Source organism: Salmo salar, chromosome ssa23, assembly GCF_905237065.1.
Source record: "Salmo salar chromosome ssa23, Ssal_v3.1, whole genome shotgun sequence".
Classification (NCBI taxonomy): Eukaryota; Metazoa; Chordata; class Actinopteri; order Salmoniformes; family Salmonidae; genus Salmo; species Salmo salar.
The window spans coordinates 31,730,771-31,745,485 of record NC_059464.1 but is presented as its reverse complement, the minus strand read 5'-3'; the positions used below and the strand labels follow the sequence as shown (position 1 = coordinate 31,745,485).

The 14,715-nt window shown below is 41.5% G+C and overlaps 1 protein-coding gene across 1 annotated transcript in view; it reads left to right on the top strand.

Moving 5' to 3' along the window:
• LOC106584410 (phospholipid phosphatase 2-like) overlaps window positions 1-5,131 on the top strand; it is a 34,861-nt gene extending 29,730 nt beyond the window's left edge. The window contains exons 5-6 of the mRNA XM_014169705.2: window positions 3,056-3,232; window positions 3,598-5,131. Of these exons, the coding sequence (XP_014025180.1) occupies window positions 3,056-3,232; window positions 3,598-3,750 (330 nt within the window). The 3' untranslated portion in view covers window positions 3,751-5,131. The remainder of the gene's footprint in view (window positions 1-3,055; window positions 3,233-3,597) is intronic.
• Window positions 5,132-14,715: the final 9,584 nt, after the last annotated feature.

The window sequence follows — 14,715 nt, the reverse complement described above, 5'->3', positions numbered from 1 at the left end:
GCATCAGTGTCCTAACATCGTGTTTTGCCAAAGCAGGATACTCTGAATGCAGCCCAATCCAGAAATCTGGCAGTGGCTTCTAATTAAATTACATTTTCACAGAACAGCTTGTTGCAATTTTGATGACGCTCTCTTGTTCAGATATCGGTAAGTGGACTGGAGGCAGGGTATGAAAGGGATATCGAATCCAGTTGTTTGTGTCATCCGTTTCGGGAAAGTACCGGTACCTGCTTAATTACGCACCCAACTCACTCAGGTGCTTCGCTATATCACATTTGACATTGTCAGTAAGCTTGAGTTCATTTACACACAAAAAAAATCATACAATTATGGAAAGACCTGTGTGTTGTCCTTCTTAATGCAGACAGAGAAGAGCTCCAACTTCTTAATCATAGCCTCAATTTTGTCCCGCACATTGAATATAGTTGCGGAGAGTCCCTGTAATCCTAGATTCAGATCATTCAGGCGAGAAAAAACATCACCCAGATAGGCCAGTCATGTGAGAAACTCGTCATCATGCAAGAGGTCAGACAAGTGAAAATTATGGTCGGTAAAGAAAACTTTAAGCTCATCTCTCAATTAAAAAAAAAATGTGTCAAACTTTGCCCCTTGATAACCAGCGCACTTCTGTATGTTGTAAAAGCGTTACATGGTCGCTGCCCATATCATTGCATAGTGCTGAAAATACATGAGAGTTCAGGGACCTTGCTTTAACAAAGTTAACCATTTTCACTGTAGTGTCCAAAACGTCTTTCAAGCTGTCAGGTATTCCCTTGGCAGCAAGAGCCTCTCGGTGGATGCTGCAGTGTACCTAAGTGGCGTCGGGAGCAACTGCTTGCACACACGTTACCACTCCACTATGTCTGCCTGTCATGGCTTTTGCACCATCAGTACAGATACCAACACATCTTGACCACCAAAGTCCATTTGATGTCACAAAGCTGTCCAGTACTTTAAAAATATCCTCTCCTGTTGTCCTGGTTTACAGTGGTTTACAAAAGAGGATGTCTTCCTTAATTGACCCTCATAAACGTAATGGACATATACCAGGATGATGAAGTCATTGTCTGTATAGTTTTTGTGGCCTTTTCCCCCAGCATTGTCCCAGCCATATCCGCGGCAGCAGGAAGAATTAAGTCATCCACAATAGTATGAGGCTTGCCTGTCCTAGCCACTCTGTAGCTCACCATATAAGACGCATCTAGCCCCTTCTTATTAAAAAAAAGGCTGCCTAAGTATGGCTTCCAATCAGAGACAACGATAGACAGCTGCCTCTGATTGGAAACCAAAACATATAAATACCAACATAGAATGCCCACCCCCTATCACACCCTGACCTACCTAAACAGAGAAAAACCAGCTCTCTTAGGTCAGAGCATGACAGTACCCCCCCCCAAAGGTGCGGACTCCCGGCCGCAAACCTGAACCTATAGCCTTGAGGGCTAGTGGTAGGTCATTATTAAAAATAGAAAACAGTAAAGGACCAAGACAGCTGCCTTGAGGTATATCACACTCTACCTGGTTTACGTGAGAGAGGCTTCCATTAAATAAACCCCTCTGTGTTCTATTAGGTAGGTAGCTCTTAATCTACAATATGGCAGAGGATGTAAAGCCATAACACATCTTTTTCAGAAATCGATTACAATCGATAACCTCAAAAGCTGCACTGAAGTCTAACAAAACAGCTCACACATTCTTCTTTCTGCTTATCATCAGTCATTTGTCTCAGTGCCATACATGTTGAGTGCCCCTCCCTATCAGCGTGCTGAAAGTCAGTTGTTAATTTGTTTACTGTGAAATATCATTGTATCTGGTCAAACACAATTCTTTCCAAAAATGTACTAAGCGTCGGTAGCAGGCTGATTGGTCAGCTGAACCAGAAAGGGGTACTTTAATATTCTTGGGTAGCGGAATGACCTTTGCTTCCCTCCAGGCCTGAGGGCTCACATTTTACTGTAGGCTTAGATTGAAGGATAAAGGAGTGGCAACACAGTCCACTACCATCCTCAGTCATTTTCCATCCAAGTTGTCAGCACCAGAGGGTTTGTCATCATTGATCGACAGCAATAAATCTAGCCATTGACAGACACAGACAGACAGACAGACAGACAGACAGACAGACAGACAGACAGACAGACAGACAGACAGACAGACAGACAGACAGACAGACAGACAGACTCTAGCAGACGACTCGGTCCTCACTGCCAATCAAAGCAATCAGTCATCTGCTCTGCTTTGTTTCTCACAGACCCTTTGATATTCCCTATTAGGTGTGATTAATATCTCCATCTCCCTACAAGTGTTGAATGCTGAGATTGAGTGTATGTGCGGTAGGGGGGCATGTATGGATGCCAATTTACACACCTACTATGGCAGGAGCCTGCTAGCAGCCCAGAGAAATGAATGTGCCAGTTAGACATTCTGGCAGCAGCTCTCTTCTTCTGTGAAAAGGGGTTTCAGTCCATAGTTGGGCATAAATTAGATCAACATTCAACGTCTTTTCATGGTTTATGCGATTCAAAGCATACCATATTTCAGTTTTTGCTGGAATTTGATTTAGTATGAAGGGGCATTTAACTTTTAAATTATTGCCTGTTATCATGTTTATCTGACTAAATCAAATCACAGTTCATTTAATGTGTATTTAACAAAGTAACGACACACTTAACAGAAAGAAATTAAAAACAATTATTTCCTGTTACATGTTTATCTGACTAGTGACTACATGTAGCTGATGTTAGCATTTTGTAAAAGCTGAACAATGTGCTTTCATATTAGCCACTTCTAGAATGGACTCCCACACACTGTATACATGAAAATAACATTTACTAACAAATGCTGTGTTTCACATGTTCATTGAGGCATATTTGATGGACTGAAATATGATGATAGGCTTTATGTTACTGGGGCCAGTTTACAGTCAAATAACATTGCCTTATTTGGTGAGATGGTTCACCACTAATGACCTCAATCAGCAGTAAAAGCAAATAGTCTTCAAACAAAGATAGCTCTACTTATGAGAACTGAAACATCTCCTCCCTCTCTTTCTCTCTAGTTGTATGTCCAGGCGAGGCTGAGGGCAAAGTGGGCCAGACTCCTCCGACCCACAATTCAGTTCTTCCTGGTGGCCTTTGCAGTGTACGTGGGCTACACCCGCGTGTCCGATTACAAGCACCACTGGAGCGACGTTCTGGTGGGCCTCCTCCAAGGCGCTCTCATTGCCATCCTCAACGTGAGTGTTGCCTGCTGGCTTTTTATTGTTCCTAGTCCCCTGTTTTGATTGAACCTCTTTCAGCAGCGCCTTTTGGATGTCTCGGAGACGTGGGTGATTCATATTGGAAAGCGTAGCCGCGATTCGTATTTCAGACTACTGCATGCAATTGGGGACCCTCCCAGGCCCAATGTTTTATGACTTCTCTGGCCTGGTTAGAGAGCTGGAGGGGTTATGCAATGCACTGTGTGTTCCTCTCAGACGTGGAGCAGCTGCATGGTGCCCTCCACCACCAGACATACAGTATATAATCACATTTTCCAGCCCTACCCTTGGTCCTCTCACTTTATCTGACCCACACCATTTCACTCCTCTCCTCCCTACAGGTGCGCCACGTATCAGACTTATTCAAGCAGGGTCCTCCCCACTGCTCCAGCCCAGAGACGGCCGAGGACGAGGAACTGGAGCGCCGCAAACCCAGTCTGCAGATTTCAGATGCAGATCACAACAACCATTACAGCTACCCAGGGCCTGTGTGAGAGGGGCCAGCCCGGTCAACCACTCTCACAACAAGGTCCCACAAATCACTGGACTGACTGAGGGGGCTGCGCACATTACCAGAATCCTCTATGGCCTGGGTGCACCAGCGCATGAGTGGGAGAGGACTTTTATATTGAGACATCATGGTTGATGTTCACTAGTTTTTTTTTGTATATTCGTCTCAGATGTTTTTTTTACACAATAGATTAGGTAAGAGTACCAAACATTCAGATAAGAAAAAAAGAAAGACCATTCTCAGAAGACAAGATGTCTAGATGAGTCCCATTTTAGTGCACCTTAATCATATGAGTAATCTGAATTTCAGTGGGAGTTTGGGATTGATATGTTGAATGTTTCACCTATGTGAAATGGACTGCAGAGATTTAGAAATGTTGATTGTGTAAGCTTGATATACCACTAGATCACAAACAATCAATGCAAACGTTTGGCATAAAGATTTTAGAAATTGAAAATGAGAAATTCTGCTTTTAGCTATGCACATTCTGGCATCAATCACTCTATTTTTTTAAATGAAGAAATCAATGTTTTAACAGTAGCATTGCTCCTTTTACAAGAATTTAAGGTATTTGGAAAGTGCCTATTCATTTTTATTCTATAGATTACTTTATTCACAAGGTCGGAGATGTCTATTATGCCAGCGCTGTTAAGGTATTGTGCAATCACAATCACCCCTGTTAGCCACTATGAGCCACAAATACTGTATCTGCTAATAATATGGCTTTTTTCTTTTTTCAAGTATGTTATTTTTTTCTGTGGCCCATATCAAACCAGTGCCTTGTTGGACTAGTGCCCTTTAAGATTGACACAAATGGATCAGATTCCAAGTTCACAACACAAACCAGATGCCTTAACATGAACCTTTAAGAGTTGTAATGATACAGCTTACCATTCGAATCATTTGTGGCAAGCAGGTATAATGCTCTATGCAAAGTTGAAAGATTTTTCCTTTCCTGTGTGGACTGCTGGGGCTAATTTGTGAAGAAATGCTCCTGTACAGTGACTATGTCAGGCCTGGCCCTGCTTGGCACAGGAGGACTGATGACAGATCAGTCAGCTCTGGCAGAGAGAGGCTCACCTGGTAGTGATTGTGAGGCTCAGAGAGCTGACTCAGAGCTGGCCTGTGACTGTGGAATGGCAAGGTACTCAGAGGGGCCTCCTGCGGGGACGCGGGTCCTACGGACTTCAAGAGTTTTAAAGACTTTTCTTTGAATTCCATAAATGATAACCACCTAGAGCAGCTTCAGTGAAGTGTTGTTGTTGTGTAACGTCTCAGCCCAAATTTACCCATGAAGCAATAGTATCACAATGTTATGGGGTTTGAGTTTCCTCCAGGTTTCCATCATAAAAGGCCCTCCGTTAGCCTTGTTCTGGGTGGTGTGTGTGTGTGTGTTTCATATGTAATAATACTATTCCCATTAGAGGATTGGTGCCTAAGGTCCTGGTTGGCCATTATATGTACAGTTGAAGTCGGAAGTCTACATACACCTTAGCCAAATACATTTAAACTCAGTTTTTCACAATTCCTGACATTTAATCCTAGTAAAAATTCCCTGTCTTAGGTCAGTTAGGATCACCACTTTATTTTAAGAATGTGAAATGTCAGAATAATAGTAGAGAGAATGATTTATTTCAGATTTTATTTCTTTCATCACATTCCTAGCGGGTCAGAAGTTTACATACACCCAATTAGTATTTGGTAGCATTGCCTTTAAATTGTTTAACTTGGGTCAAACCTTTCGGGTAGCCTTCCACAAGCTTCCCACAATAATTTGGGTGAATTTTGGCCCATTCCTCCTGACAGAGCTGGTGTAACTGAGTCAGGTTTGTAGGCCTCCTTGCTCGCACATGCTTTTTCAGTTCTGCCCATACATTTTCTATAGGATTGAGATCAGGGTTTTGTGATGGCCACTCCAATTCCTTGACTTTGTTGTCCTTAAGCCATTTTTCCACAACTTTGGAAGTGTGCTTGGGTTGATTGTCCATTTGGAAGACCCATTTGCGACCAAGCTTTAACTTCCTGACTGATGTCTTGAGATGTTGCTTCAATATATCCAGATAATTTTACTTCCTCATGATGCCATCTACATTTACATTTTACATTTGAGTCATTTTGCAGACGCTCTTATCCAGAGCGACTTACAGTAGTGGATGCATACATTTCATGCATTATTATTATTATTATTTTTTTTTTGTGAAGTGCACCAGTCCCTCCTGCTAGCAAAGCACCCCCACAATATGATGCTGCCACCCCCGTGCTTCACGGTTGGGATGGTGTTCTTCAGCATGCAAGCCTCCCCATTTTCCTTCAAACATAACAATGGTCATTATGGCCAAACAGTTCTATTTTTGTTTCATCAGACCAGAGGACATTTCTCCAAAAAGTACGATCTCTGTCCCCATGTGTAGTTGCAAACCGTAGTCTCTTTTTTATGGCGGTTTTGAAGCAGTACAATATCAAACAGCAAGCTTGAGTTGCGATAATAAGTTCTCTAACAATGGTCAGTTGGTTTAGAAAAGACGTGAAATCCGTCTCGCTACATGTACGTTACTGTAGAAATGATTGTCGTTAGCTAGCCTGCTACTGTTAGCTAGCTAGCAGCGCACTCCATGCTGAGCGGCCTTTCGGGTTATGCCGATATAGGACTTGTTTTACTGTGAATATAAATACTTTTGGACCTGTTTCCTCCAGCATTTTCACAAGGTCCTTTGCTGTTGTTCTGGGATTGATTTGCACTTTTCGCACCAAAGTACGTTCATCTCTAGGAGACAGAACGCGTCTCCTTCCTGAGCGGTATGACTGCTGTGTGGTCCCATGGTGTTTATACTTGCGTACTATTGTTTGTACAGATGAACGGGGTACCTTCAGGCGTTTGGGAATTGCTCCCAAGGATGAACCAGACTTGTGGAGGTCTACAATTTTTTTTCTGAGGTCTTGGCTGATTTCTTTTGATTTTCCCATGATGTCAAGCAAAGAGGCACTGAGTTTGAAGGTAGGCCTTGAAATACATCCACAGGTAAACCTCCAATTGACTCAAATGATGTCAATTGGCCTATCAGAAGCTTCAAAATCCATGACATCATTTTCTGGAATTGTCCAAGCTGTTTAAAGGCACAGTCAACTTAGTATATGTAAACTTCTGACCCACTGGAATTGTGATACAGTGAATTATAAATGAAATAATCTGTCTCTAAACAATTATTTGAAAAATTACTTGTGTCATGCACAAAGTAGATGTCCGAACCGACTTGCCAAAACTATAGTTTGTTAAAAAGATATTTGTGGAGTGGTTGAAAAAATAGTTTTAATGACTCCAACCTAACTGTATGTAAACTTCCGACTTCAACTTTGTCAAACATTATGCTGTTCTGTTCACTGTACATTTATCTATCCATAGCTGTTTATGTATACACAAAAGGAATCTAAATAAATACTAAATACACCATGTTTCAATACAATGCCATATTTTCATATTAACAAAACAGCTGAGTCTGCGTAGCTTTCATCATGGTTTAATCTTCGATGTATGCATTGTCTTGACACGTTATTTGTCATACATTCCATTCCACATTTAATGAGTTTGCATTCCAAAGAACTCATTCGGTAATCAAATAATTAGATGCCACGCTGGTTTCACTCTTGCAACACATTTCACAAGTATGGGTTAGGTGGTGGGGCTTGTGAGTTCAGAAGTGTGAAATGTAACTGATCTCACATTGTGTCCGAGTGATTTGTAAATCGTGATGAGGTGGGTATGATATCAGAGTGCGTTTTGAAGTAAATTTGTGGGCAATAAGAGAAACAGGATGCCTTGCCATCTAGTCTGGTTTTGACTAGATGGAATACAGCTTTTGTCAGATTTGACTTTTTGTAGCAGGTTAGGAGAACTTATGCAGCAGGTTAGGATAACTAATATAGCAGGTTAGAAGACATAGGTTAGGGCTAGCTAAAATGCTAAATGAAATCCAACTTCTGGCGTCAGTTTAACAAAAGCTGTATCCCTTATAGTCTGGGCATGCTCCAGCTAGCTTGTTTATAATAATCATGAATCCTGATTTCCAGCTGTTCTCTGCTTGATGATTCCAGTCCCTCTGCAATTACTTACTGTACGAGGTGGAAGGTCTCACTCAGAAATTAAAGTTTAAAAAATTATGTAACTTTGTTTATTTCACAAATATACACTAACTTGTATACATCTACTGATAAAGGATTGGTATCTGCTTTTATGGGTCTATTGTTTGTGAGAGATAAACCTGACCATAGATAATCCCTATGAGTTTGACATCCTTCTTCCTATTGACAGTGGAATTCCCACGAGTAAGTTATTCTGACTGTTAAAAACACCCTGCCTCACCATTGTTCCTGTGCAAAGAGGAAACCAACATTCTCTGTAAAAAAGCTATTTGCTCATTGTTCTGCTACTACCATGGTTCTCTTATCTGAGTTTCTGTTCTTGTGTGAGGAGGGTATATTTAGGGATTCTTCAGTCTCCTTCACTGTTTGTGTGCACTTGGCCCTGAGTATTTTCACTAGCCATTGTAGGCAGTTTATCCTGTGTACATTAAAGAGATGAATAGAGATATCACAATCATCAATGCCTGTCGGGTTTCTGCTCTTGCTCACTTGAGATGGAGTAGAGCTTTGAAGAAGCTATCTTGAGGTGGTTAATCATGACACTTCCGCTGACGTTTTCTGTCCATTTAGACATAGCGGTAGCAACACTGACTACATGAGGTTATACGTTTGATTAGTGTCTGAGAGCCCAAGGCTTTGCATGCAATGCATGGTGGGAATATGGCTCAACTGGGCAGATCCATGAATTACATGGTTTTTACTTGGAGACATCCTGTCCTGTGGCCCCAGCTCTGTCCTGCTTTACAAGTTCAGTACAAAACCCCTTGACTTATCCCCCTGGCTTTTCAACAAGACTAATTAAAATCAAGTTCCAGGGATTGGGAGAGGTTGAGCAAGACTCTACCCCCTCAGAGAAGGGCCAGAGAATGGGAACTCTCAACCAAAATAAACACACATTTATATCTAAATAAACATTGGACCCCATATTTTTAAAAGTCTTATTGGCAGCTCAAATATACACCACTCATTTAAAACAATATGAGTTACTGACCTATTTTGAAATTCCTGAGTATGTCTCTAACTTGTTTTGGATTTTCAATGTCAAAGCAACTCAGTCAGGAGAGTAAAAATCATTGATTGAGTTGCAGCTAGGTACTGAGTGGACTTAAATGCATATGCTACATTTCTCAGTAATAAATAACACATTCATACAATGGTATCCCGAGGTTGCTGAATATCTGTTCCTATGGTAACACAGGCACATTTCAGAGCAATGAGTGTGAGGCTACGGACCTATAACTGAAATGCTAAGACATTTCAACCCCTTGTTTAGCATAGTAATAAGAACATTCATAGATCTGACTGGAGAGTTAACCTCACGATAAATATGACTAGGCTAATCTTGCAGGTGTGCATTTATTATAACCCTGAAATCTCAGTATTAATCCAAAATACAGGTATCATAATCTTCATACATGACAAATAACACAGTAATTCACACAATTCCTTAAAACCCATCTGAGCTCAGTGCCTGGTGAAAAGTGGCTCCTCAAATGAGTGGTTAGAGAATCCTCATCTGGGAAGAAGTCTAGAAGTCTGAGAGAGAGAGAATGGGCTCCGGCTGCAGTGTTTTGGGGTGTGGCTCCAGCCCTGTAGTGCGCCTCATTCTGGTCCGACTCACACACACTGTGATGACCATGTGGTCCGAAGCTGGAATGCCTGGGCAAACACTGGAGCACGTTAGATTGTAGCCTTGTATTGTCTCTCTTCGCCTCGGCCTATGTTGTTATTTTGCGGCTTTCATTGTTGTTATTTTGCGGCTTTCATTGGGGTGTGTCTCTGTTTATGTTCATGGTTCACATGCTTAAGACAAGGGAAGTGAGTGCTCCTCACACTGTCAACACCCACTCTCAGTAACTAGCTACTAGCTGTTGTCAGACTTAAACAGGGGATTAGACCTATTGATCAAATGGCCCGGTTCAAAGGTTATCTAGATAAGACCATTAGGCCAGTGACTACTCACTGATTCTGCTGCATTCACTCATTTGCCAGTCGCTATTCAATGTAAAATGTACACTATGTATACAAATGTATGTGGACACCCCTTCATATAAAATCAAGCACATATACATGCAATCTCCATAAACAAACATTTGCAGTAGAATGGCCTTACTGAAGAGCTCGGTGACTTTCAACGTGGCAAGAAGTTAAAGTTTCATCATTTCTGCCCTGCTAGAGCTGCCCTGGTCAACTGCAAGTGCTGCTATTGTGAAGTGAAAATGTCTAGGAGCAATAACGGCTCAGCCGTCTAGTGGTAGGCCACACAAGCTCACAGAACTGGACCACCGAGTGCTGAAGCACGTAGCGTGTAAAAATTATCTTGCCTCGGTTGCAACATTCACTACCGAGTTCCAAACTGCCTCTGTAAGCAACGTCAGCACAAGAACTGTTCGTCGGGAGCTTCATGAAATGGGTTTCCATGGCCAAGCAGCCGCACACAAGCCTAAGATCACCATGCGCAATGCCAAGAATCGTCTGGAGTGGTGTAAAGCTCGCCACCATTGGACTCTAGTGCAGTGGAAACGCGCTCTCTGGAGTGATGAATCATGCTTCACCATCTTGCAGTCCATCAGACAAATCTGTGTTTGGCGGATGCTACCTGCCTGAACGCTACCTGCCCGAACGCGTAGTGCCAACTGTAAAGTTTGGTGGATGAGGCATAATGGTCTGGGGCTGTTTTTCATGGTTCAGGCTAGGCCCCAGTTCCAGAGAAGGGAAATCTTAACACTACAGCATACAATGACATTCTAGACGATTCTGTGCTGCCAACTTTGTGCCAACAGTTTGTGGAAGGCCCTCTCCTGTTTCAGCATGACAATGCCCCTGTGCACAAAGCGAGGTCAGTGTGGAAGAACTTGACTGGCCTGCCCAGAGCCCTGACCTAAACCCCATCGAACACCTTTGGGATAAATTGGAACATCGACTGCGAGCCAGGATTAAACGCCCAACATCAGTGCCCGACCTCACTAATGCTCTTGTGGCTGAATGGAAGCAAGTCCCCGCAGAAATGTTCCAACATCTAATGGAAAGCCTTCCCAGAAGAGTGGAGTCTATTATAGCAGCAAAGGGGGACCAACTCCATATTAATGCACATGATTTTGGAATAAGATGTTCAACGAGCAGGTGTTCACATACTTTTGGCCATGTAGTGTATCCACCATCAACTGTAGGTATACAGTAGGTGTCATGGTTAAGGTTTTCTTTTCTCATGCAGGATCCCTGTATAGAGGCATTTTTAGCTTAGCTCTACATTCTACCAATTAAAATGTCTCCACAAAATAAGCTGCCACTGCTTGAGTCACTGTTGTTTTCCACCTCCTATTACAGGCAGCTCTCTGTCTCACTGCTGGCTCCTAATGCGACATCACCCTCATGTGGCCTTGTCCCCATAGCATCCATTCACTGTTGTGTTCTGTGTTCATTCGTCGTGTCATGGATGGTAATACTCTAAATCCTCTTGAACTTGTATTGTAATCCCTAGAAATATAATTATTCTTTCTCCAAGCCATTTGACTAAGTTTTAGTCCACCGTCATATTTTTCATATAACTCCATTAGTCGACTTGTCTAACGCTTTAGTGAAATTGAGTCAAAACTGATTGTCATAACAGAAAAGCCACATGCCTCGCTATCAAGTATGTTAACATGTTTTGGTCCATTTCACTGCATCTATTTCAGGAAGCTTCAATTAATTTAAGTAATCTGTGATAGAGCGAAACCACGTTCTTAAGCCTATTATTTTCATGTCTAGTAGGGTTTGACTGTAAAACAGTCCAAAGCAGATATTTATAAAAATATGTGCATGTTTCATCCTGCAAAATAACCAAATGGTGGAGTGCCTCCAAATCCTTACCTCACACACTCCTATCCATTCCATAGTTTGTATTGCAAATTAACCCATGGTTTGATTCTCATGTGACCCATTCATATTTGCAATTTATATCTAGGCTTTACAGAACGATGTATTGCTTTTGCAGACATTCCTTTTACAAACCATTAATTTCAGATGCAAACTGTCCCTTAATGTAGTGAGCTAGAGTTTTCTCCTTCCCCTGAAGCAAAAATGGAAAAAGAGAAGAGCAGAGTTCAACCCGGTCTCATAGCCTTTCGCGTTATTATGTACGTAAACCCAAAATGCTCCCTTTAGGATGAAATATTATGTTTCGTATGGCATGCATTAATTTGTGCATGTCCATCATCCATTTTGTATGATATGTTACGAATTTGCGAAATGTACAATATGTTACGAATTAGCAAAATGTATGATTGTTACAAATTTCCAACGTATAAAAAATAAATAAAAAATAATAATATGTTGCGAATTTCATTTTTGGGGGGGTAACATTAGCTAGCCGGCTAATGTTAGCTAAGTTAATGGTTTGGGGTTAGGGTTAAGGTTAGGAGTTAGGTTTTAAGATTAGGGGAAGAGTTAGCTAAAAGTATTAAGGTAAGGGTTAGGCTAAGTAGTTGCAAAGTAGCTAAAAAGTAGGAGTAGTTGAAAAGTTGCTAATTACCAAAAATGCTAAAGTTGTCCATGACAAGATTCGAAAACGCAACCTTTGGGTTTTTAGATCTTCGCGTTATACAGTTACCTATCCATCCCCCTTTAAGGGATGGATCAAAATGTACAGAATGGTTACCTGGAGGTAAATGGGGTAGGGTAATGCTTTTTCAATTTGAGTCCAGGGGAGGGTCATGTAATTTGTACCTGATGAAATTTCAATATTTCTCAGTGTTTTAGAATTAGTTTATTAGCCTATATATCAATCAGAGGTGTCAGTGAAACCGGTGAGGCGAATTTACTGCATTTCTACACAATTTAAAAACTCTAACATGCTATTTGGAGAACAGCAAAAGCAAAACCAAATGACCCCAGATATTAATTATCACCTCAATATTAGGTTTAAATTCGGAAAGTATTCAGACCCCTTGACTTTTCCCACATTTTGTAACATTACAGGCTTATTCTAAAATGGATTAAATAGTTTTTTCCTCATCAATCTACACACAATACCCCATAATGACAAAGAAAAAACTAGTTTTTCAAATTTTTTTGCAAATGTATTAAAACAAAAAAACTGGAATACCTTATTTACGTAAGTATTCCTTTGCTATGAGACTTGAAATTGAGCTCCGGTGCATCCTGTTTCCATTGATCATCCTTGAGATGTTTCTACAACTTGATTGGAGTCCACCTGTGGTAAATTCAATTGATTGGACATGATTTGGAAAGGCTGTCTATATAAGGTCCCACAGTTGACTGTGCATGTCAGGGCAAAAACCAAGCCATGAGGTCGAAGGAATTGGCCGTAGAGCTCAGAGACAGGATTGTGTCTAGGAACAGATCTGTGGAAGGGTACCAAAACATTTCTGCAGCATTGAAGGTCCCCAAGAACACAGTGGCCTCCATCATTCTTACATGGAATAAGTTTGAAACCACCAAGACTCTTCCTAGCGCTGGCCGCCCGGCCAAACTGAGCAATCGGGGGAGAAGGGCCTTGGCCAGAAAGGTGACCAAGAACCCGATGGTCACTCTGACAGAGCTCCAGAGGTCCTCTGTGGAGATGTGAGAACCTTCCAGAAGGACAACCATCTTTGCAGCATTCCACCAATCAGGCCTGTCTGGAGGAAACATGGCACCATCCCTACGGTGAAGCACGGTGGTGGCAGCATCATGTGGTTGGGATGTTTTTCAGCGGCAGGGACTGGGAGACTAGTCAGGATAGAGGGGAAAATGAACGGAGCCAAGTACAGAGAGATCCTTGATGAAAACATGCTCCAGAGCGCTCAGGACCTCAGACTGGGGAGAAGGTTCACCTTCCAACAGGACAACAACCCTAAGCACACAGCCAAGACAACGCAGGAGTCTCTGAATGTCCGTGAGTGGCCCGGCCAGAGCACTCTCCATTCAACCTGACAGAGCTTGAGAGGATCTGCAGAGAAGAATGGGAGAAACTCCCCAAATACAGGTGTGCCAAGTTTGTAGCGTCATTCCCAAGAAGACTCGAGGCTGTAATCGTTGCCAAAGGTGCTTCAACAAAGTACTGAGTAAATGGTCTGAATACATATGTAAATGTGATTTTTGTTTTTATATTTACATTTGCAAAAAAATCGAAAAACTAGTTTTTTCTTTGTCATTATGGGGTATTGTGTGTAGATTGATGAGGAAAAAAACTATTTAATCCATTTTAGAATAAGCCTGTAACGTAACAAAATGTGGAAAATTGTCAAGGGGTCTGAATACTTTCCTAATGCTCTATATATTCTGTTCAGTTTGATAAGGAGAGCGTGACGATGAGAAGGAGGACCGGAGGTTAACTTTGATGGCATGCTACTACTATAATTTTATTTAATTTAAAAAATATATGTTTCTTGCCCATGATGTATTTATCAAAGTTATTGACCTCACTATAAGCCAGATTCGAGTAACTTACATTGTGGTGCTCAAACTTGAAGCAGCAGCCGCGTCACAATCAATTGGAAATGGACAGTTCATGGTGCTGAAAGTAAGCAAATTCGAGTAGGCATAATTAATTTAAACCGTCTTCATTTTAATTAGACTTTACTAACAACAAGACGGCTTTGTGTTGGAATTTCTTCCTTTTTAAGAAATAAGAGGTAGGCCTACCTGTTTGACAAACTATAGGCTATAGGCTGCTAAATCCATAGATTTGTAGGTCAATTCCTCCACCCACCATGCACTCTCTAAATCCTTAACAGTCTACTGACTCACCGTGCATCAATCTAAGTCACATAATAAAAAAATCCCATCAAAATCCATTTAAGCTAGAGAGAGATATTAATTTTTTTGC